The sequence below is a fragment of the Eleutherodactylus coqui genome, chromosome 9 (assembly GCF_035609145.1).
Source record: "Eleutherodactylus coqui strain aEleCoq1 chromosome 9, aEleCoq1.hap1, whole genome shotgun sequence".
Lineage (NCBI taxonomy): Eukaryota > Metazoa > Chordata > Amphibia > Anura > Eleutherodactylidae > Eleutherodactylus > Eleutherodactylus coqui.
Window position 1 is genome coordinate 152,073,037 of NC_089845.1, and position 24,956 is coordinate 152,097,992.

At 44.3% G+C, this 24,956-nt stretch overlaps 2 protein-coding genes across 2 annotated transcripts in view; one reads left to right on the forward strand and one right to left on the reverse strand.

The window, feature by feature from the left end:
- The first annotated feature begins 7,633 nt into the window (after window positions 1–7,633).
- On the forward strand, window positions 7,634–10,890 carry LOC136578874 (leucine-rich repeat-containing protein 14-like). The gene is made up of 3 exons (XM_066579055.1): window positions 7,634–7,962; window positions 8,740–9,381; window positions 10,242–10,890. Exons 1-3 carry the CDS (start codon window positions 7,634–7,636, stop codon window positions 10,810–10,812), a joined length of 1,542 nt encoding a protein of 513 aa, XP_066435152.1. The 3' UTR covers window positions 10,813–10,890.
- Window positions 10,891–21,116: 10,226 nt separating this feature from the next.
- LOC136578536 (zinc finger protein 585A-like) overlaps window positions 21,117–24,956 on the reverse strand; it is a 241,101-nt gene continuing 237,261 nt past the window's right edge. The window contains exon 18 of the mRNA XM_066578672.1: window positions 21,117–23,423. Within this exon, the coding sequence (XP_066434769.1) occupies window positions 22,561–23,423 (863 nt within the window). The 3' untranslated portion in view covers window positions 21,117–22,560. The remainder of the gene's footprint in view (window positions 23,424–24,956) is intronic.

Sequence of the window (24,956 nt, forward strand, 5' to 3'; positions counted from 1 at the left end):
GTGATTGCATACAATCTCCACATCATTAAATCAAATGTCAATTTATCAAAAACGTAACCCCCAACGGATGCAGTGACAGCCTTCTTTCATATTTATCGAATTTCTCACCATTTGTTCCAGGCTAAACTCCGTACCTGTGGACAATTCTCCTTTCAACCTGTAAAAACACCAACAAAAAAATGAATAAACCAGACCTCAGGTTGTACACTCGCTATAATGCTGTATGTGGCATGAGAGGACATCATGAGAGCCATCCTGTTTAAAAAAAAGGTACACGTCTACTCCAAATTAAGCCCTTTAGGGTGTAGAGTCTCCAGCTCAAAAATCCATCTCAACTCCACCCGTTTGAGTCTCCCTTCCCTGTCTCCGCCCCTAACAACCACGGGAAACTGATCAATTATACGGTATCTCAGTTGGCTCATACTATGTCCCATGTCTACAAAATGTTTTGCGATGGGCACATCCATTTTTTTGATCCTAATAGTACTCTTGTGTTTAGTTCTTCTGTTTTTTACCTCTGTAGTAGTCTCACCCACGTACAGTAAACCACATGGACAAACTATCATGTAGATCACGTACGTAGACTGACATGTAAACCTCTGTTTAATACAGTAAGACACTCCAGAAAGAGGATGTGTAAAACTGTCACCTTTGAGTAAGTTGTGGCAGCAGGCACATCTCATACATGGGAAACAGCCCTTCCTGACCGAGAGAAATGTCCGCTGCCCAACCTGGTCCAATGGTCTCCTGGTCGCAAACACCACTTTTCTTCAGATTGGGTCCCCTACGATATGCCATCAGCGGAGGTTCCCTGAACTCCAAGATCTCTGGATGGCATTGGCTAAGTATTGATCTTCTGCAATTTCGAAGTCAAGAAATCATTCACTTGATCGAGCCCTCACTGTGAGATCCTCTATTAGAGCTGACGGATACCCCCCCTCACAAGAATTTTTTTGCTCATCTCCAATAGCTGTCTGTCCAGAAATTCAACATCGACTATTCTCCTCACTCTGAGCAACTAGCTCCATGGGAGCGATTTACACATGCTGGGAGGATGACAACTGTTATAGCAAAGAAGATCGTTTCTGTCTGTTGGTTTTGTGAACAGATCGTTTTTTAGAGAGCCATTGCAACCTGTCACCAGTACATCCAAAAACTTTACTTGATGGTCAGAGAAGGTGAGCATGAACTTTAATTCGAGAAGGGTGTTATTTATTTTATCATAGAAGGCACGTAACTCAACTTCAGTGCCCTTCCAAATGACGATCACGTTGTCTATATACCTCTACCAAGCCTGGACATGAGTCCAGGAAGGGGAGGTATATATCGATGTTTCCTCAATTTGGCTCATAAATATGTTTTTTCATAGGTCGGGGCCATGTTGGACCCCATCTCTGAACCTTGCCTTTGACGGGAAAAGTTGGTATCATACAGGAAATAGTTATTGCACAATACGCCTTCCAAGAGAGTCATGATGAATTCAATCTTCCTGCCTGTCATATCAGAATTAATCAGATGTTCTCTCATCGCCTCCAATTTTAAACTTCTACAGAACCTTCTACTATCAATATCAAGCTGAAACTGTTTTAGGGATCAGACAAAATGTCAAATCCCTAGAAAGAACATCTACTTGTGTGTCAGGAAGTACCTTTGCTGATAAGTTCACGACCAGTAATCCTTCCCCTATAGGCTGGACTAGATGGACATTGTCTTCATTCAGCCTTACATACTATGTTACTATACGGCTAAGGGGTGATCAAATAACCATGTATAAATACATGAGGGGACAATACAAGGATCTCTCCCAAGATCTGTTTACACCCAGGACCACGACGGTAACAAGAGGACATCCGCTACGATTAGAGGAAAGTAGGTTTCATCACCAACATAGAAGGGGATTCTTTACTGTAAGAGCAGTGAGACTGTGGAACTCTCTGTCAGAGGACGTGGTGATGGCAAAATCCATAGAGGAGTTTAAAAGGGGACTTGATGTCTTTCTGGAGAGGAAGGACATTATAGGATATAAATCTTAGGTTAATTGTCAATCCGGATATATAGGCAGGTAGGAACTATTAGGGGTTGATCCAGGGAACAGTCTGATTGCCATTAGGGAGTCGGGAAGAAATCTTTTCCCCAAAAGGGCTAATTGGCTTCTGCCCTTGGTTTTTTTTTTGCCTTCCTCTGGATCAACACAGGAGGATAGACAGGCTGGACTAGATGGACATTGTCTTCATTCAGCCTTACATACTATGTTACATACTATGTTACTATATAGTGTCTTCTAGTAAGCTCCTGCTCTCGTTGTCACTGACAATCCCCCTTTTCATGGTTCTAGCATGCTTCTGGCCCCCCTTCTGCATCGTTTAATACACCTTGATTGCCCCTTGGCATCACTGGGTGGTGTGGCTCTAAAAAAGCAGCAGAATGTCTTTCCACGTTGTCAGCCCCAATCGACTCATCAGTGGACTCTGAGGTATATGCGGCAAACTCATACCGGTGCGAAAGTTTACACCGTTGATTAATCCTTCTACATCTGTTTGGAATCGTACCTCGTGTCGACTGATCATTCCGTTTGGGCGTCCGCCAGTTGAAAACATGTCCTTACTCATAATCTTTCATGTCTCGTTGCCGCTTAGACCTTTTAACACCCTCAGCATATTCCTTAAATTTTTTTTTAAATAGAGTCCATCTTCTTCCGATACAGCGACCAGTTATCAGTGGACATAAGTGGTTGTAACTCAAGTTCGATGTTAATCACCGCCTCATTGACCTTCGTTACTTCTTTGTGTAAGAATTCCAAGTTAAGCAGAATTAGATCGAATGCATACTTATTAGATATACTGTAAAACTTCGCGCAGAATTCCTCATCATCGCCCATAAGCGTGGGACGAATGTGGGGTCGCAGTCTTCTAGGGATCAGTTTTACGGAAAAATATTCTTTCAAGGTGGCGGCATGTAGACAAAGTGAGATCAAATGCTTGTTGGTCTGTTCAGATCTTCTTTGTAAGGAATGAATATTAGGAGTACCCAGAAACGTATAATCCGCCTCTGTACCTGAAAGGATCTTCTCTGCATCCTCATCGGTGTAAGCAAACATAGTGGACATATCTGGAGTTCCCACAGCCAGATTCATAATACAATAAATGCTTCCCCGGGTGCCCGCTGACAGAAGTCAATCAATCAATACCCAAAAGCCGGAATAGTCAGCAGCATCACCATAAAACCAGAGTCAATAGGGAAGCTGGAGCAGTACATGTTCATCAATCGGACCCCGACTCCCAGGGGTCCACCGAAAGACAGCGTTAGATAAGCAGCACACAGGAATATTCTTCGTAGAAAATCACATCTTCTGATGCGTCTTTATTTTTAAAAAAACAATGTTTCGACAACGACATGTTGTCTTTGTCAAGCTCAATAACACACTGCACAAACAGACAGACTACCCGATCACAGATGATCACAAGAGCCCCCCCCATGTCATACCATTGATTGGTCATCCAAGAGTGGTCAAAGGTGTACAGATCCTGTTGCCCTTGACATCCATGAGGATACTGTCACTTACATTGGCTGCATCGTTGTTAGAGCGGCTTCCCTAGTGCTCCATAGCGCATTCGTGGTACTAAATCTCGCAAGAGATTGTCCAATTGCGCACATGCGAAGTAGGTGATGGCAGACCTCACATTGTGGATAAAAGGATAAAGCAACCCCGCTACCTAGTGAGTGCAGGTACATGTATCAGAGTCACCATGGAGATACAGCCCCGCCTCTCACCAGCTTATCACCGCAGTCTGTAAAGTAACCATGGAGATTCAGCTCCGCCTCGCACCAGCCTATCACAACGGTCTGCAAAGTAACCATGGAGATTCAGCTCCGCCCCGCACCAGCCTATCACAGCGGTCTGAAGCTGTGGGGTAAAATGGCAACACTCACATCCCACGAGAGAATTACGTGTTCTAGAGCAATAATGCTCATACGTCACAGTAACCATAGGGATTCAGACCTGCCATATAAACAACGTGTCATGGTTGTCCAAAGTTGCGGGGTCAAACGTTAAGAAGGGACTAGAAATCACAAGTATAAGAGGTATTCAAATGCAAAATAACAGCTGCACCAGAAAAACCCAATCTGGGTAGGGCCACCCAATGCAACAGCCAGATAAGAGTCCAAACTGCACTCCCACAGAAGTCCACGTAATGTAGAAGAAAATCCTGGGAGCATGTAGAGGTGCTATATAAAATGTACTCTTTAGTCTCCCATCACACAGATATAGCAACGTTCAAGAGTACATTTTATATAGCACCTCTACATGCTGCCAGGATTTTCTTCTACACTAAGTATAAGATGTATATCAGCAGCCCAGCCTCTCATTAACCATGTGTAGACTAGTGCAGTAAGGCACTCCTCAACACCCCACCACACCAGTCATAGTCCCAGGCTCAGAACCTTAAACGGCCCTGCCAATGCCCATTAAACTAGGGCACAGTAGTACTGCTAAGGGTTTGTGTGCCTTTGATTGATGATAATCATGATTATATATTCAGTCGCATTTGACCTTCGGTCACTCTATGGTTCACTGTTCTCCACGCATTCCTGTCTTTCACGGCTTCTTTCAATTCCGCAATTGACATGTTTGCGGTGGCCTTGATTGTATCCAGCCATCTTGTTCTTTGTCATCCTGATCTTCTCTTCCCACTGACCTTGCCAAGTATCAGTACTGTTTCCAGTGAGTTTGCGCACATCACGTGGCCAAAAAAAGAGAGCCGCTGTTTGATGATTTTGCCCTCTAGTGATATTTTCGGATTGACACGATCTTACACTACCTTGTTCGTTGTTATGGCAGTCCAAGGTATCCGCAGCATTCTTCTCCAGCACCAGAGGTCAAACGCATCCATTTTCCTTCTGTCTGTTTTTCTGAGCGTCCAACTTTCACAACCATCCGACGTTATGGGAAAGACGATTGCATTGACTGGTCTGGTTTTTGTTGCAATGCTAATATTCTTGCTTTTCCAGATCTTTTCCATTCCTTGCATTGCAATCCTACCAAGTGTAATCCGCCTCTTGATCTCAGGTCCAGATTGCCCGTTGCAATCGATTTTGGATCGAAGGCAGATGAAATCTTGGACCGACTTGACTTCTTCATTGATAATTTTTATGTTCACTGTGACTTTCGTTTTCTTGCTGTTGAGGTACAGTCCCATGCGTTCGCTTTCCTTTTTCACTCGTTGGATAAGGTATTCCAAGTCCCTTTCACTTTCCGCAATCAGGGTGGTGTCATCTGCATATCCGAGACTGTTGACATTTCTGCTACCAATTTTGACTCCGATTTCTAAATTGCATCGCCTCCTGATCGTTTCTGCGTACAGATTGAAAAGTACTGGTGATAGAATGCAGCCTTGCCGTACACGTTTCTCGATTTCGAACCAATCCGTGTTTCCATAAGCTGTCCTGACTGTTGCTTCTTGGTTGTTGTAAAGCGACCTTATAAGCTGTTTAATATGTTCTGGGATGCCCATTTGCTTCAGACACTTCCAAAGCCTGTCATGTTCGACAAAATCAAATGACTTGCTGTAGTCAATGAAACACATGTACACGTCCTTTTGATACTCCTGTATCTTCTCCATGATCCAGCACAGGTTCGCAATTTGGTCTCTGGTGCCACGACCTTTGCGAAAGCCAGCTTGAACGTCCGGCAGTTCCCTTTAACAATTATCACAATGCGTTTTTGTATGATCTTTAAAAGAATTTTGCTGGCGTGAGGTATGAGGGCGAAGAGATGGTAATTGGAACATTCTTGAGCATCACCTTTTTTTGGAAGTGTGATGAAGACAGATCTTGTCCTGTCTTTGGGCCACGATTTGGAGCTCCAGATCTTCTGACATAGGTCGGTTAGGATCTTGACTGGCACTGGCTTGAGCAGTTCGGCTGGTATGTGATAAATGCCCCCGAGATTTCCTGTTTGGTAGTTGTTTCAGGGCCCATGTGACTTCTTCCTCCAGAATGCCGGGTTCTTGTTCTACTTGATGTGTGTGATCCAAAAGGGTGTCTGTTTAATTGCCTGCATACAGCTCCCATTACCCTAAAAGTCTTCAATCACCCCCAAATACCCACCTGTCACCCATAATTTTCCGCTCTCAGCCTAAGCACCTTCCCGACGGCCCTAAAACTCTATTGTTACTTCCAACCATCCTCCCCATACCTCTAAAACTCCAGTCACCCCTAATTTGTCACTTTCACTGTAAATACCCTTTTATCACCACTAAAACTTTTCTGTCACCTCCAAACACTTGTCATCTGGAAACAGCCCACTGTCACATGTAATTCTCCAATATCACCTTATATAGCCTCTCATCACCCCTAAAACACCTCTGTAACCCCCAAACATCCACCACTCGGTCCTAAAACATGTTTTCACCGACAAACACCCTCCCATCGTTGCTGAAATGCAGCTGCTACCCCTCATTCTCCGCTGTCACCCTAAATACCCCCCTATCACCCCTAAAGTCTGCTTTTACCCTAAACAAGAACCCTCATTTCACCCTAAACAATCTTTTGACACTCGTAATTCTCCATTGTCACCGTAAACATCTTTCTGTTAGCTCTAAAACTCCGCTGTTACCCCCGAACATCCTCCACTCATCCCTAAAACACTGCTGTTACCTGCAAACAGCCTTCCATCACATTTAAAACCCAGCTGTTAGCCCTAAAACTCCACTGTCACCCCCAAACCCTCCTGTCAACCCTAATGCTCCAGTGTCACCTTAAATACCTTTTCATAACCCCTAAAACTCCATCACCCCCAAGCACCCATCTTCAGACCTCATTCTCTGCTATCATCATAAATATTTTCACATTAGCCCTAAAACTCCACTGTCACACCCTTCTGTTACTCCTAATACTCCACTGTCGCCCCTAATTCTTTGCCACCATAAGACTTCATTGTTACCCCCAAATATCCTCCCATTAGCTTTAAAACTGTGCCCTCATCCTGGAAATCCTACTGATATCGTAATCACCCTTAAGTCACCCACAAAACTCCACTGTCATGAGTAAACACCCCTTTGTCATCTATAATTCTCCACTGTCATGAGTAAACACCCCCTTTTCATCTATAATTCTCCACTGTCACTCCAAACACCTTCCCATCACCCCTAAAACTCAGCTATCATCCCTAATTTGTCACTGTCACCCTAAAATATGCTCCAATCACCTCTAAAACATTTGTCACCCCCAAACACTCGTCATCTGGAAACTCCCTCCTGTCTCTCCCAAACACCGTCACCCCTAATTCTCTGCTGTCCCCCACAAACTCCCAGCATCCTGCACTAAGCTCAGGCCTAAACATCCTTTTAAAACACTCCTGTTCCCCACAAACATACTCTATCCCTACAATACATTGTGTCCCCACATATACTGCTGTCACCCCTACAACTCTGCTGTCTCTTCCAAATATCCTGTTATCACCCCTAAACTCAGAATTCACCAGAAATATTTCATCTCACCCATAAAACTCCACTTCCCTCACTCTCAAAAGTTGGTCACCCAAAAACATCTACGCCCCTCGGCCCCCCGTCCTGGCGGTTCTCTTACCTTGGTCTCTTCTCTATGTAGGTGATATCCTTGCTTCGCATCCGCCATGTTGTCGCTGGCATTTATGTGCAGCCGGCAGTTGGTGTCGGACCACCGCTCTCTGCGCAGCGCTCTGCCCCTCATCCCGGATGAGCTCTATCCGCTGCTGTTCAGAGCCGCCTTCCTGGATAAGGACATGCTGGTGCTGCAGGATTTGGTGCAGCGATGGCCGTTCTCTGTGCTGAATCTCCAGAGGCTTCTCCAGGGTGACGGCCACCACCGCCCTATCCAGCTCTTCGAGAAAGAGAACAGGTTGTGTGTGCACACCATCATTATGAGCGTCATGGCACACCTAAAGGAAGAGATAGCCAGGCAGAAGGAGGGACAACCGCTGAGGTGAGGACGGCCATGGTGACCCTGTGGCTCAGGACCTGTGAGGGCGGATCACAACAATGACCCTGTGGCTTATAACCTGTGAGAGGAGACCACAATGGTGACCATGTGGCTCAGGACCTGTGAGAGGGGTCCATAGTGGTAACCCACTGGATCAGAACCTGTGAGGGAGGACCACAATTGTAAACATGTGGCTCAAGACCTGTGAGGGAGGACCACAGTGGTGACCCTGTGACTCAGGACATGTGAAGAGGGACCACAGTGGTGACCATGTGGACCGGAACCTGTGAGGGAGGACCACAATAGTGACCCTGTGGCTTGGGACCCGTGAGTAGAGACCACAGTGGTAACCCTGTGGCTCAGGACCTGTTAGAGGGGACCACAGTGGAAACCCTATGGACCAGGACTTGTGAGGGAGGACCACAATAGTGATCATGTGGCTCGGGACCTGTAAGGGAGGACCACAATGGTGACCCTGTGGCTCAGGACCTGTGAGAGGAGACCACAGTGGTAACTTTGTGGCTCAGGACCTGTGAGGGAGGACCACAGTGGTGACCCTGTGGCTCAGGACATGTGAAGGGGGACCACAGTGTTGACCCTGTGGCTCAGGACCTGTGAGGGTGGATCACAATGGTGACCCTGTGGCTCGGGACCAGAGAGGGGGGACCTTAATGGTGACCCTCTGGCTCAGGACCTGTGAGGGCTCGTAGACATGGTAGTGATGCGCCATGCTCGCACATCTTGGTTCCTGAACGTCCCACTGTCACATTTTATTTGCAGGAAGAAGAGGCTGCGACTCCTGGACATGACTGGGATCCATGACAATGGGTTGGAACTAGACCCTTACACCATGAGTCTCTGCTTCTTTACCATCGTCCTAGCAAAGTCTTGCATTGATATCGTCAATAGACAAATTGAGGAAGCGGTTCAAGTATCGAAGCGCAGGAGAGGACTCCTGGACGCGGCTTGCTCCTCAGCGGCAGATTGCAGCCCCGTCTTTCTGGAGCTGCGAGCAGATCTGTTTGTGAACAGCACTTCCTATGCCATTCTGCGGGAGGCACTGCTGGTTGGTAACCAGGGTCCCTTACATTTGCAGTGCAGGGACATCCGGGCGGAGGAGCTGTCTCTGCGGAGCACTGTGGGACTGCTGGAGCTGCTCAACCCCGCCAGCCTCCGCCAGATAGACCTGAGGTTTAATAACTTGGGCCTGCCGGGCCTGAATGCTCTGCTCCCGTACATGAGGAGGTTCAGTCGCCTGCAGAGCCTGAAGTTACCCTACAGCAACATAGACGTAAGGCGCCTCTCGGCCACCGCTGAGGAAGACCTGCAGAACTTTGCCTCCCAGATCTGCGAGCTTCCTGCACTTAAGGAGTTGAACCTCGGATCTGCACGGCTCTCTGGACGCTTACAACAGCTGCTCAGGTAAATTTGGTGCGAGCAGTGATCATGTCATATAATCCCTGCCACTCACATATCAGCACAGGTCGCCACGGGGAGGTTATAAAACATGAATCTACAAGAGAGGTCCCTGTGTAACATACTTACTGGACTACATTATAATCCAGAACTGCACTCACTATTCTGCTGGTGGAGTCACTGTGTACATACATTACTTACCCTGTACTGATCCTGAGTTACATCCTGTATTATACTCCAGAGCTGCACTCACTATTCTGCTGGTGGAGTCACTGTGTATATACATTACTTATCCTGTACCGATCCTGAGTTACATCCCGTATTATACTCCAGAGCTGCACTCACTATTCTGCTGGTGGAGTCACTGTGTACATACATTACTTATCCTGTACTGCTCCTGAGTTACATCCTGTTTTATACTCTAGAGCTGTACTCACTATTCTGCTGGTGGAGTCACTGTGTACATACATTACTTATTCTATACTGATCCCGAGTTACATCCTGTATTATACTCCTGAGCTGCACTCACTATTCTGCTGGTGGAGTCACTGTGTACATACATTACTTATCCTGTACTGATCCAGAGTTACATCCTGTATTATACTCCAGAGCTGCATTCACTATTCTATTATTGTGGGGACGGGCATAGGATGAGTCACCTCCAATCTTATCCACACAAGATGACACATTCTACGTTGTAATGTAATAGCGGACACTATTCTAAGTGCTCCTCTTCACAGTCCGTACTCCATGTTTCCACTCCAGCTTGCACCTAGTTTGGGGGGCTTACAGAGGGGCTGCACATTCTCTCCATTGCACTCTTGATCCTAAGAAATGTTAACTTTGTGTCCTGCTTCTTATCACAGGGGACTGCGGACCCCGCTGGAGAGCTTGGAGTTGGCCTTTTGTTATCTCCTCCCCGCTGACCTGTACTACCTCTCCCAGAGTAGCCATGTCTCGTCTCTTAAGAAACTGGACTTGAGTGGAAACAACCTGTGTGATGTCCTCCTCCAGCCCTTCCTGCAGCTCCTTGATTGCGCCTCCACCTCCCTCCTCCATCTGGATGTGATGGAATGTAAGCTGACCGACTCCGCCTTGTCGGCGCTGACCCCAGTACTCCGCCACTGCCGCAGCCTGCGCTACCTTGGGATATTCTATAACCCTTTATCGGGTCAGGGCATTAGGACGCTACTGCAGAGCTCCCTGCATCTCGCCGATCTGCAGCTGGTGATCTACCCCTTCCCGATGGAGTTTTACCTCAATCCAACTGTGCAGCCCGACTTTTCCAACCCCGCCTTGAACGGTTGTATAGATCACGGTCAAGTCGCTGGATTTCAGGCAGAACTGCAGGAAGCGCTGGTTAGAGCGCAGAGGACAGACATGGTGTGGACTACAGACATGGTCCTACACCGACCTCCCGAGTACCTGAGCTTATAGCTACGGAAGAGGGGTTGACTGATGGCTGCAGGCATCTTACTCCCCTACTCCAGTCTACATGCATTGATGTTCGTCCAACTGTAGTGGGGGCACAACTCAAGACTCTTGCTAGTGCCAAAATGATTGTAATGAGCGGTGCTCTTCCGTGATTGGCTGCCTTACATGCAGGTTCATATATCGCCAAGCTTAATCTTACACCAAATTCTGTCTTTACGGAACATTCCATTAAAAATATGATGCAGTATATTAATGGTGGCATTGTGGAGGGGCAGAGCGTCAACATCAAAGACCAGATTTAGGCCCAGACGTAACTCAGTCTATCAGTGGCCCCCTCTTCTCATCACTGCGGGTTCGCTGCACGTCCCTGCTGCAGTGAGGTGGAGATAGAATGGAGTGGCGGTCGTGCATGCGCTGTGCCACTCCATTCATTTCAGTGAGGCCAACAGAAACAGCCAAGTACAAGCGCTCGGCTACTTCCCAATGAGATGAGGAGCGACACTGCGCATGCGGCGATCAGACTCCTATCACCCGCGGATAGATGATAACAGTTGATCTTGGCACAACACATTGAATCACACGGAGGTTTGCCACCTCGTATTATATTCAGATGTGTTTTTTCAAGCAGTCCGATGGTCTGTGTGAAAAAATATCGCACCATATCCTATTCTGATCCGTTTTCACAAGCGAAAGCAGCCCATGCAATGTTTACAAATTTGTGAAAATCTGTGGCCCCATGTATCTTGCAGACCGCACACCGTCTCGCCCTTGTGAGTAAGACTAAGTACAGAAGAATGTTTGTCAACTTGACGAGGTGCACACGATTGCGATGCAAGGTTTCCCATTGAAAACAATAGGAAACAGTTGCCGATGCTCCGGAGGATTGCTAACTCCCTGAAGTGATGCAAGGTGTGTGAAATTGGCCTTTAAGGGGTTAATAATGATTTTTTTTAAATTACAGACTGTGCCTAGTATTACAGCTAAGCCACATTCACTGCAGTGAAGTTGAGCCATAATACCAGAAGTTACTCGTGGACAGGGGTGAGGCTGCTTCTGGATGAGAGCAATTTTTTTTTAACCCCTTAATGCCACAGGACGTACCTTTATATTCTGTTTGAATGGTACTAATGGCAACAGGGCATAAACTTATGTCCTGTGCATGGCACAGACTCAGAAGCTGACAGCGGGCCTCCTGCTGCACCAGCGGGGATAGGTGAGAACTCCGATCCACACTGTTAACAACTTGCATGTCGCGAGCAAGCATGCTCCCTCTGTGACATCATTGGCCCACTGCAATGCCATCGCGGGGGGCTTATGGGATGCCATGGGAACTGGAGGCCATTGCCTGCTGTCCAGGTCTGCCATGGCATATGATTGCTAGGAATAACAATAATACAATGGAGTACAGATGTATTGCGAGGTATTATCATGACAATCATATCATCATGGGTTCAAGTCCCCTACACAGATTAAAAAAAAATGTGTTAAAAGAATAGTTAAAAAAAACTATATTTTTGGTATCGCCATGTCTGTAACAACCCATACAGTAAACTGAACCCAGTGTTTATCCTGCACGGAAAAAAACTTTTAAAAAACCCTAAACAATGCAGCCAGAATACTGTTTTTTGTGCAAAAGTGGAAAAAGCTAAAAAAAATATACATCATTTTGGCATCCTCCTTATTGCACCTCCCTGCAGAAAAAAATTATCTGCTGCATGATTAACTGTAGAGATGAGCGAGCATACTCGCTAAGGGCTATTGCTCGAGCAATTGCCCTTAGTGAGTATGCTCGCTCTTCACTAATTAACTGTTTAAAAAAAAAAATCACAAAAACTATTGCGGAATTGAGGCATGTTTTCTTCCCCTCCAAAAAAAATGTAATAAAACTTATGCAAAGCATCATAAGAATCTAGAAAACAGTACTAATAAAAACTATAGCTTGGACAAAAAAAAAACAAGCCCTCATATGGCCAGGTGGCCAGAAACATAAAAAAAGGGAAGATGAAAATTCCCCAAAAAGTCATCACATTCTTAATTCCAAAATTGTCTATAAGGAGTTAATCTTAAACAAGTCCTTTAAGGTCTTCTGTATGGCCTGGTGGTCGCTCTTAGGGTGCATTCCCAGAAGGTATATCGGCTCGGTTTTCACGCCAAGCCGATATACGTCATCCTCATCTGCAGGGGGGGGGGGAGGGATGGAAGAGCCAGGAGCAGAAACTGAGCTCCCGCCCCCTCTCTGCCTCCTCTCCGCCGCTCTGCACTATTTGCAATGGGGAGAGGCGGGGGTGGGGTTAATTCTCAGAACTTAGCCCCGCCCCACCTCCTTTCATTGCAAATAGTGCAGAGGGGTGGAGAGGAGGCAGAGAGGGGGCGGGAGCTCAGTTCCTGCTCCTGGCTCTTCCATCCTCCCCCACTGCACACGAGGACAACGTATATCGGCTCGGCGTGAAAACCGAGCCGATATACGTTCGTGGGAATGCAGCCTTAAGCAGGTTTTTCTGTTCCTACTGTAATTAACCCCCCCCCCCCCTCCTTTCGAAATTGCATTGTAAATATATTTGGTATCGCTGCGTCCATAAAAGTTGGATCTATGAAAATTACACAAATTTTATTCTGCACAGTGAACGCTGTGCCTTAAAAAAAGGACAATGCAAAATTATGGTGTTTTGATCACCCTATGCCCAAGAAAAAGCGTGTATATATGCAAAAAGTTGTGTATATACCCCAAAATGACATCAATAAAAACCAACGGTCATCTCATAAAAAAGAAGCCTTCACACGGCCTCATCAATGGAAAAATTCAAGATTATAGTAGTCAGAAAGCGACAACAGGAAATAATGAAAAAGACTATATAAATTTGGTATGGCCGTAATAGTACTGAGCTAGAGTATAAAGTTATGTCATTTTTGCTGTAGTGAGTACACTGAAAAAACGTCACAGTTGTGGGTTTTTTCCATTTTACTCCACTTGGAAGTTTTTAAAGTTTTTCAGTACATTATATGGAACCCTGGAAAATACAACTTGTCCCACAAAAAACGAGCCCTCAGACAGCTACATTTGTTGTGATTTTTTGAAAGTGGGGAGAAAACCAAAAAAATTGCTGTGTCTGTAAGAGGTTAAACATAAAGTACTAAAAAACACTACCACAGACCCAAAATAAATTCATGTAAGAAGACGTAAGATTTCTCGGGAAATAAACAATGGAGTGAATCTTCGAAACACATACAGTGTGTATTCTGACACTTGTCATTAGTCTAAAGTGGTTCCTGATTCTCTGGGGTTCTCTCTAAATATCTGCACTTTACAAGTATAGCAAAAACAAAAGTAAAACAATCAGACTTTGCAACTACACTGAGTGATCACTATATTGGGAACACCTACCCAATAACAGGTCAGGTCCACCTTTTTAGGTGATCACAGCCTTCAGATGTCAGGTAACAGATTCCACAAGGTGATGAACATCCTTCATAGTCATCTCGCCCCATGCCTGCTGCGGACGCTCTGTTGATTGCAGCGCATTTTGCAGATAAGTGGGAGCAGATCTCACAGTCCTTTCCAGCATATCCCAAACATTTTCATTGGGGTTACAGTCCGGTAAGTTTGGGGGTCCAGGCAGTCTGGAGAATTCATGTTCCTCAAAACACCGCCCAAGTAATCCGTTCCCAATGACACGGTGTTGTACTGCTGAAAAATGGCTCTGTAGTCGGGGAAGACTTGCTGAAGATACGGGTGCAGACGGGCAGCTCACAGATCCCTGCAGCGTTTACTATTCAAGGATTGTGGCATGATGACCAACGTTCATAGGTCATGCCAGGAAAACCCTTTCCAGACCGTAACACCACCACCACTGGCCTGTTGAACTCTTATTCACCCATGGGGGATAAGGCTTAATACTGTTTATGCCAGACAGACTCGGCCATCTACATTGTTCTGTGGGAAACAGTAGTCATGACCTTCTGCCATGTCTCCAAGGTCAATAAACCTCCATCTAGGCAGCAAATGCTATAACTTCCCCCTGCTCCAACTCCTTTCTGGATGCAGCTGCAGTATTCGGAGAAATCCCTGACTCCTCCCTCGGCATTTGTGCAAGTACTATATGTAGCAGAGAAGTGGGGGGGGGGGGGGGGGGATCAGGACATCTTCTGAATACTGTGGTAGCACCCATACCAGTGGTGGAGGCACGGCTTGGGTGAGTCACACTACTTGCAAGGATGGTCGTTGCCCGGCTGGAAATGCTCTCAACAAGGAATTATTTTTCACTGGTCGTTAATACTGTTGGTAAAAAAATAAATACCGGCACTGACCTCAAACAAATTACCAGCTGGGCCGATGGTTTCCTAGCCGAAATCCTATTAGGAATCTGATCAGTTATTCACGTGACTCGGATTTGGAGGGGAAATGTCACTTATTTGATGTGAATTCTACATCAGCTTGTAAATCTGTGGTGATTCTATGTGTAAAAAAGGGAAATCTTTGGCTATATGCACAGCTTTTCCTTCAAATCTACATCAGACCTATCCAGCGTGAATTCTGACCATAGCCTCAGGCCTCATGTCCACGGCACGCACAGATTTTTCATTCAGATTTTCGCAGCCGATGCACTGTGAGTCATTGTTGAATTGAATTTTTATTGCTTGCGAGAGATCATGTTTTTTCTCTGCAGGGATGTACGCGGATGCTGGGGAGCATCACAGGAGCACCTATCCACAGACCCAACCTATTCCACATAGCCCAGGGGAGCACCATGGTACTGGGAGCTGCAGCAGAACATGCTGGTAATGTGCATGCATCCTATGCATATAAGGAAAATATGGTGGGAAGTCATACTCCTCCTGTGAGATCCCATAGCCCTATAATCGCTCCTGCCCAGCGCAGTTCCCCTCCAGTTCCTACTACCCACTCTGCTGAACCCAAATACAGATACAGAATGGGACTGGAAGGCCCACTTACAGGCACTATCCACAAAGACAGAAATTGGTGGTCTTCTCCCAGAGGATGGAGGCCTCACACAAAAAGAATATGTCTGCCTTACAACATGATCTGCAGCACGTGGCTCAGAGAATAGTGGCAGTAGAGGAAACAGAGGAAAGGATTTTGGATACATTGGACTCTCACAGACAGGCCATAGAAGACCAGGCGCTTCACATTTATGACTTGTTTATGCATCTGGATGACCTGGAGAACTGCAATCGACAGAATAACCAGCGTATCAGATGTCGCAGTAAGGAGCTTGAGGTGTCTTGGCTGGTATCATGGGCTCAGAAATTTTTCAGTGATCTCCTTCAGAGACCTTCAGACCGGCTGAACAGATCTCTGGGCCCCAAATCTACTGACCCATCACGCCTTAGGGACTTTTGTCACATTAATATCTACAATGATTAAGAGGTTGTTGTGGCGGTTTTAGGATCGCTGCCTTTACGACAGTCCGGTACAGGTTTTGTAGGTGTTTCTCCATCTTTTAGCTCTGGTGGGAGTGGTATGAGGGGATATATGCTTAGACTCACTTGTGGGTAATTGTCAGGGCTATTTAGCTGGCCTGACGCTGAGCTGAAGTGCTATTTAATCTTCAGTCTCTCTCTGACTCTAATTGCAGTCAGAGCTGGGTCCTGGATCTCCCATTTACCTGCTGCATCACAAAGTGAACTCTGCGCTTGTTTTCATTTCTATATGGTTTCCTACGTTATTTCCCCTATCCCTGTAATTTTTGTAGGGTCAACTAGTGACCGAGGTACGAGGCCAGGATCATCCTTGTCAGGACGGGTTGCTTGCATGTAGGCAGGCCCCTTCCTTGTGTTAGTTTATATAGGGACAGTCTTTCCCGTGTTTTGGTTAACAGTATTGTTTTGACACTGTCTGTGTTCATTTGTGTAAGATCTGTGGGCAACTGATCCAGCACGTACTGGGTGGACGTGACATATTAACCCTTTCCAATCCATTGTCTGACGTCTTAAGACATTATGATTTAAGGCTATACAGCTCTGATGTTGGAAGACATCCGTCGGGGTTCTCTTACTGTATATTGCCAGCCTCTCTGCTGTCGGAGCCTATCCAATGTGTCACCTCATGCAGTACCGGCTTTAGCCAGCATATAGCGCCGGCAGAAAAAGAGTAAGCCCCCTGGGAAAACCAGGATACAAAGTGTTTAACAGCCTTATTTACTTGGTGGGATATTTTCGCTAGCCTGGTATGAATCCCATTGAGGTTTTGTTTGACCAGCTGAGAACGCTGGAAATTGAAGGCACTAGGATTAAGCAGCGGCAGCCAATTTTAGCGGCTCTAGATAGGGAGCCTAAACTTGATTTACTTGACCGTTTCTCTGGAAACAGGCAGGGATTTGTTTCTTTCAGAGTCTTGCAGGGGGCTCCGCAGGCATTGGCTTTTTCCTTGCCTCTCTCATCTGAAGCCTTATCCTCGGTGGCTAGTCTTTTTTCCCGCTCCTGGGTTAATCTATGATGATCCCGATAGGTTTGAGAAAGGGGCACATACATCCCTCAAATTGTCCATTGGTTGCAGTTTTTTTCTCTGTCAACAAAAAGTATGGGTTTTTTCGGGCCTGTCTTGATTTCAAAGAGCTAAACAAAATCACCAAGCGTAATCTGCATGCACTGCCTCTCATTCCGGATCTGGTTTTGCAGGTGAATGGGGTCAACTGTTTTTCAAAGTTGGACTTATGAGGGGCATATAATTTGATTTGGATTAAGGAGGGGGATGAATGGAAAACCACCTTTAACACCCCCGAAGGGCATTATGAGAACTTGGTGATGCCATTTGGTATAACAAACGCTCCTGGGGTTTTCCAATCCTTTATCAGAGAGGTCCTCTATAAATTTATCAGCCACTTTATTCTGGTATACCTCGACAATATTCTTATATTTTCATCAGATTTTGATTCACTCATTTCTCATGTTCGTCAGGTCCTCCAAACATTGTGCAATAATAATCGGTTTGCGAAAAAGGATAAGTGTGTTTTTTCCGTACAACAGATCACATTTCTGAGACAAGTTATTACCCTGCGAGGGTTCAAGATGGATCTGGAGAAGGTCCGGGCAGTGCGGGTCTGGGTGCTACCAGAAAATGTGAAGCGGTTCACCAATTACTATCAGAAATACATTAGGGGATTTTCGGTGGTGGTCAAACCTTTGACAGATCTGGTAAGGAAAGTTTTCCCTTCTTAATGGTTCCCTAAGGGCATTACAATCTTTTCATTTCCTAAAGAGATGCTTTGCGACGGCTGTCAGGACGGGTTGCCTACATGTAGGTAGGCCCCTTCCCTGTGTTCGTTTATATAGGGAGTGTTTCCCGTGTTTTGGTTAATGGTATTGTTTTGATACTGTTTGTGTGTGATCTGTGGGTAATTGAACCAGCATGTCCCGGGTGGACGTGACAGAGGTGCTCCTATGGAAGGACAGGGAGTCCAATGGCCTACTCCCACCCCTAGTTCCTTGCCAATCTCTCCATCTAATGCGACTTGGCAAACTGTGGGAGGAAAATCCAAGCATCAGCTTTGTGGAACGCAGTTGAGACATACTTGAAGGCTTCCATCTCATCTATATTTCCATACTGAGCTTACATTTTGCTTTGAACTAGTTTTATGTTATTTTGTATTTGCCTCCATAGGTTATCTGTTTGCTACTATAATTTTCGCTGCAGGTTCTCTCTTTCAGATGATCTCTGTGCTATGTCTGCATAATTACTTAATTTTCCAACTCTCCTTCATGTGGCGGGAATGATTAGGGAAGCTATTGGCTTCCTCTGACCTCCCGTAGGACTTAAAGCATTAGGTGCCGTCCAGAACTATATTCTGACCACGTAGATTGATAATTTTGCAGGGATTAGATCCCTCGTTGAGGCTACAATACCCCTTCCCTCTTTCACTCCCTCCCTTTACTAATAATAGATTGGGTACTTGGCTGCAGGGTTGACACTTATGACTAATGTGACTTTCTGTGCATACAATGCTAAGGGCTTTAATGTCCCAGAAAAGAGAAGCCAAATATTAGACAAATTATACCAAGATTATGGTGATCCAATGTCGCTCTGTCAAGGGTGATGTTGGTGAAGGGTACGAACATGCTTATGCGATACAAGGAAATGCGGGCAGACAAGGAAAATAGCCTTTCCACTTGGTGGCCTTGGATGTCTACATGATACTCCTATTCTAGACCATGATAGTAAGTGGGACATTTTTAGCTGCTCGGTTGTCTCTGAAACCTATAAAAGGCGTGAACGGACAGTAGTGTGCACATATGTGACAACCTCTCGTTTAATCTCCGCCTGAATGAGGAATACTTTTTACTAAACTGGTTGGTGGACTCATATTTCTTAGACATTTATTGTAGAAATGCCATAAATGTCCATGTTAGGGTGGTTTCACACCTGCACCAAGGGTTTTGTTCGGTTTCCTGCTCCCTTAAAGGAACAGGAAGAAAGAATCTCTGTTGCCGAACAGCAACGATTGGTCCCCATGCACTACAATGAAGGGAAAAGTTTAGAGATGAGCGAGCATACTCGATAAGGCAAACTACTCGAGCAAGTAGTGCCTTATTCGAGTACCTGCCCACTCGTCTCTAAAGATTCGGCTGCCAGCGTGGGTGACAGGTGAGTTGCGGGAGTGAGCAGGGAGGAGCGGGGGGGGGGGGGGGGGGGGGGGGGGAGAGAGTGAGAGAGAGATCTCCCCTCCTTTCCTCCCCGATCTCCCCCGTCCCCTGCTGGCACCTGAATCTTTGGAGACGAGCGGGCAGGTACTCGAATAAGGCACTACTCGCTCGAGTAGTTTGCCTTATCGAGTATGCTCGCTCATCTCTAGAAAAGTTGTTTAGGTAACAACCGCAATTTATGGATGGTAACTAGAGATGAGCCTTAAACGAGCGTGCCTTACTCGTCCGAGCACCATGCGGGGGGTGGGGGGTGGCAGGGGGGAGAGTGAGAGAGATCTCTCTGTCCCCCCCTGCTATAGCATTACATCATGCTGCAGGAGCGATCAAAGCATCGCAAGTTGTGGTCCCCTAGGGAGACCAAGAAAAAAAAAAAAAAAATAATAAGGTCAATATCATTTTGCTAATTATTAAAAAAAAAATCCTTTTGCTATATTTATAATAAAAGAATCTAAATGAATAAAAAAAATACATATTTGGTATTGCTACGTCCGTAACAGTCAGATCTGTTAAAGTAATGCATTATTTACCCCGCACGATGAACGTCGTCAGAAAAAATAAATATAAATAACAAATGCGCTTTTTTGATCACGTTTTCAAGAAAATTTAACAAAAAGCGATCAAAAAGTTGTATATATTCCAAAATGGTACCAATGCAAACTACAGGACGTCTTTCAAAAAATGAGCCCTCGCACAACTATGTAGACGGAAAAACAAAAAAGCTATTGCGTGCAGAAGACGGCGGCAGAAAATAATTAAAAAAAAATGTAATATCTTTGAAAAAAAATACAAGTAGTACAGCAAAAAAAAAAAAAAAACCAAAAAAACTATATACATTTGGTAACGTAGTAATCGTACTGACCCACAGAATAAAGTTATCTGATTTATGTTGCAGTTTGTGGGCCGTAGAAACAAGACGCACCAAAAGATAGCGGGATTTCATTTTTTTCCCATTTCTCACTGCTTAGAATTTTTTAGAAGTTTTGCAGTATATGGTACATTAAATAGTACCGTAAAAAAAATAAAACTCGTCCCACAAAAAACAAGCCCTCATACAGCTACGTTGATGGATAAATAAAGGAGTTACAATTTTTTTAAAGTGGGGAGGAAAAAAAGAAAATAGAAATAAACAAAAAAGCTCCGTCACTAAGGGTTAAAAGCTTTCCAACGTGCTTTCCTCCAGCAGGGAGACCTGTTTGAATAACTGAAAATGTAACCCACAACAATGGAAGCATTATCTTTAATAAGGCAAATGGAGTCCAAAGGTTCTTCTACAAAGGAACATCTGGCACAATCTGTTGCTTGTAAAAAAAAAAATTCTTTATTGTTCACATACTAAAAGCATGCTTCTACACAGACAGTCCGAAGGCAGTTACTCTTACACAACTTGAACAACTTCTCTTCTTAATCGATTTTCAATACAAAATCTAAAAATACATTTTATACAGAAATATTATTTGTATATTTTAAGGTTTTATCATTTAATTAACCAAAATAGGAGCAACAATCCGATTTGAGTCACATACCAAAAGTGCACATCGACCTTTAACCCCGAAAAATCTGCTCTGCAGTCGGGGGTCGTCTTATACGCCGGCTATACAAAAAAAAAACTGTCAAACCCCCCCCCCCCCAGTACTCACCTCCCCCGATGCTCTGCGGCGCTTCTGCAGGCTGTCCCTCCCTCCTCGTCCCCGACAAAGCATTTCTTTTTGGATGCGGGGGTTGAAATCCCCGCCTCCAGAAAGCTAACGCTGTGATTGGCTAACTGACGCGCCGTCAGCCAATCACAGCCATTCAATGACATCATTGAATGTCTGTGATTGGCTGAGGCCGCGTGAGTTAGCCTATCACAGCCATTCAATGAGGTCATTAAATGGCTGTGATTGGCTGATGGCACGTGTGTTAGCCAATCACAGCATTAGCTTTCTGGAGGCGGGGATTTCAAGCCCCGCATCCAGAAAGCAATGCTCTGTCGGGGACGAGGAGGGAGCGACAGCCTGCAGTAGCGCCGCAGAACACCGGGGAAGGCGAGTACTGTTTTTTTTTTCTTACACTGTATTTCAGGCGTATAAGGTGACAGTTGGGGGGTCGCCTTATACGCCGGAATATACCATATATATCGGCGGACACATCGATGATCTGCTTCTGGTACAGGACTCAGAACTAAATCCAAAATTTACAAAGAATATTTCTGAAGAAAACACTGTCTTTTCGGATCTCACATTACTTTTAGATGCTAATAAAGCTAACGTTATAACTTCAACGTCAGTCAGGAAACACAATATTACTTGCAGAAAGTTGTCACCCTTACTATCCCTTAAAGTGAAGTCTTACAGGAGATTACCTCAGAGCCAAGAAGGCCTGCTCTGAGGAGTCTCTCTTTAATTAGCAAGGCAATAAGATTGACACTAGACTATAAAAAAAAAGAGGGTACAGAAAGTGAACGTTTAGAATGCTGATAATCATGTTCACAATACTACCTGAGAAATTTAGCCTTTTGGTGACAAAAAAAAGTAATAAAAACTCAAAAAAATATGGAGTAGCTCACTTGCTCTACAGTAATAATTTTAGGTAAATAAGATTATATATAAAAAAAAAAACCAACCAGTAGTGAATCAGAACATTGCCTTGAGTAAAACCATTAAGAATGCTTTTTTTTTTTTTAATAGAACGTCAGGCAGCATTCTGTTACCAACTTTAATTAAACAAGAAAAAAAAATATTAAGAATGTGGTTGTCTCCAAGATGTAGATTTTTAAATGTGGAGGTGAAATAATTGTCATTTTGCTGCTAAAAGGAGATTTTTGAAAATCATGGAAAGATTTCAGACATAAAAACTTAATGTTTGCATGATCTGGGCTAATTCTACACAAAAATTGACACATTTTGTAAATGTCTGTGAAGAATTTGTGTTATTTTTTTCTCTTGTCGCATTTCACACATTTCAGACAAAAATCTAGTTTCTTCTCAAAGTGAATTTTCCGATAAAGTTTCAAAACTTGATAATTTTAAAACCGGTTTCACATATAAAACATCAAAATGACTGATTTCATTTACTTGTAAAACATTTCCTACATTATGAACATGAATATGGCTTCTAGCCTGTATGAACTCTCTCGTGTCTAATAAGATGTGATTTATCAGTAAAACTTTTCTTACATTTTGTACATGGATACGGCTTCTCCCCTGTGTGAATTCTCTGATGTACAACAAGATACGATTTATCTGTAAAGCATTTTCCACATATTAAACATGTATACGGTTTCTCTCCTGTATGACTTCTCTCATGTATAACAAGATTTGTTTTATTTGTAAAGCATTTCTCACATTTTGAACATGAAAATGGCTTTCCTCCTGTGTGACTTCTCTCATGTCTAACAAGATTTGACTTTTCTGTAAAGCTTCTCCCACATTCTGCACATGAATACGGCTTCTCTCCTGTGTGAATTCTTTCATGTTTTACAAGATTTGATTTACCTGTAAAGCGTTTCTCACATACTGAACATGAAAAAAGGTTTTCCTCTGTGTGAATTCTCTCATGTATATAAAGACTTGATTTATCTGTAAAGCCCTTCCCACATTCAGTACATGAAAACGGCTTCCCCTCTGAGTGAATTTTCTCATGTATGAAAAAATTTGATTTACCTGTAAAGCATTTCCCACATATGGAGCACGAAAATAGTTTCTCCCCTGTGTGAGTTCTCTGATGTCTAATAAGATGTGACTTATCTATAAAACATTTCCCACATTCAGTACATATAAATGGCTTCACTCCGGTGTGAATTTTCTGATGTGCAACAAGAGTTATTTTCTTTGCAAAGCATTTCCCACATTCAGAACATGGATACGGCTTATCCCCTGTGTGAATTCTCTGGTGCATAACAAGAATTGTTTTTTTTGTAAAACATTTCCCACATTCAGAACATGAAAATGGCTTCTCTCCTGTGTGAATTCTCTGATGTATATCAAGATTTCCTTTTTTTTTGAAAGATGTTCCACATTCAGAACATGAATACATTTTCTCCCTTGTGTGAATAGTTCTGAGGCTTAAAGGACCTGAGCTTTTTGTAAACTGTTCATCACATTGAAACTTCTCCTCCCTTTTCTGACCCACACTTGTAAAATTTAGTGAATGGCCGGGAGAAGGTTCCTCATGATTAGTGGGATTATATGATAGATCTGTACTGTGAAGTCCTGGATGTACATTAAGGATAATGAGGTTTTCTCCTGAGGATTGCGGCATAATATCTTCATCTTCTACTTTATAACTTAGTGATAAAATGAAGTTTTCCTCAGAGTTCTTACTGGGATTTTCTGTTAGGATTAAAATAGATTTCATTATTTTTTGTTAAACCACAAAGACAAATGTATAGCTTTCGTATTAGACTGAAAACACACATGCAGTTTTTGGCACAATTTCCGATGCAGTTTTTTGAGTTAAAGCCAGGGGTGTATTTAACAGGAAGAAGTACAGCGGTGCCTTGGGTTAAGAGTTTAATTTGTTCTGTGACGGAGCTCTTAACCCAAAACACTCGTAAGTCAAATCCATTTTCCCCATTGGAATGAATGGAAAAGCCATTAATCTGTTCCGGACCGCAAAGCTCTACCACTGATTTCAATGGGGATGGCGTTGTCCTATTGAAAGCAATAGGACACCGGCATCCCCGCAGTGATTTTCAGGGAAGGGCTTTAAATATAAGCCCTTCCCTGAAAAATCAGCCCTAGCTGTAGTAAAAAAAATATATAGTCACCTGTCTGCCGGGGCTCAGGCGCATCTAGCCACTGCTTGTTCTTCGTGCACTGCTCTGAAGCTTTTCAGCAGGCGGAGATTAAAAATGCAGGGAGAACAAGTGGCGGCTAGACACACCTGAGCCCCGGCAGCGGCGGATTAGCTTGTATACATTTTTTTTTTACTACAGATAGGGATGATTTTCAGGGGAGGGCTTATATTTAAAGCCCATCTCCGAAAATCATTGCAGGGGTTGCCGGCAGGCTATTGCCTTCAATGGGGCCACTGGTAGCAGCGGCGGCACCATTAAGAGCAAGGCTCTAAACCCAAGTGTTTGCTCTTAAATCAGAGCAAAAATTCAGGAGAGAGCCTGCTCTCAAGTCAAAAAGCTTGTAAGCTGAGGCACTCTTAACCCAAGGTATGACTGTACAAGTCTTTCCTTTATATTTCCCATTACTCATGAATCCACTTCTGGCTTTGACTATAAAACTGCATCCAATACAACAAAAAATTGGCACCAAAACTAGCTGTGCGATTCAGCCTTATAAAGCCTTGTATAATCATTTTTTAGTCCAAGACAGACAGATACACTTTGTGATTAAGGTGCAGTTTTTGATGCAAGTTTTTTGCGTTAAAGCCAGGAGTGGATTCAGAAGGAATAGGAAATCGACTCCCTCACAGAGGAGATGTGACACCATGAAGATTGTGTTATAGCATAATCTTCAGGGAATGCTCCGAGAAACAAGTTACACAAATGATGCGGT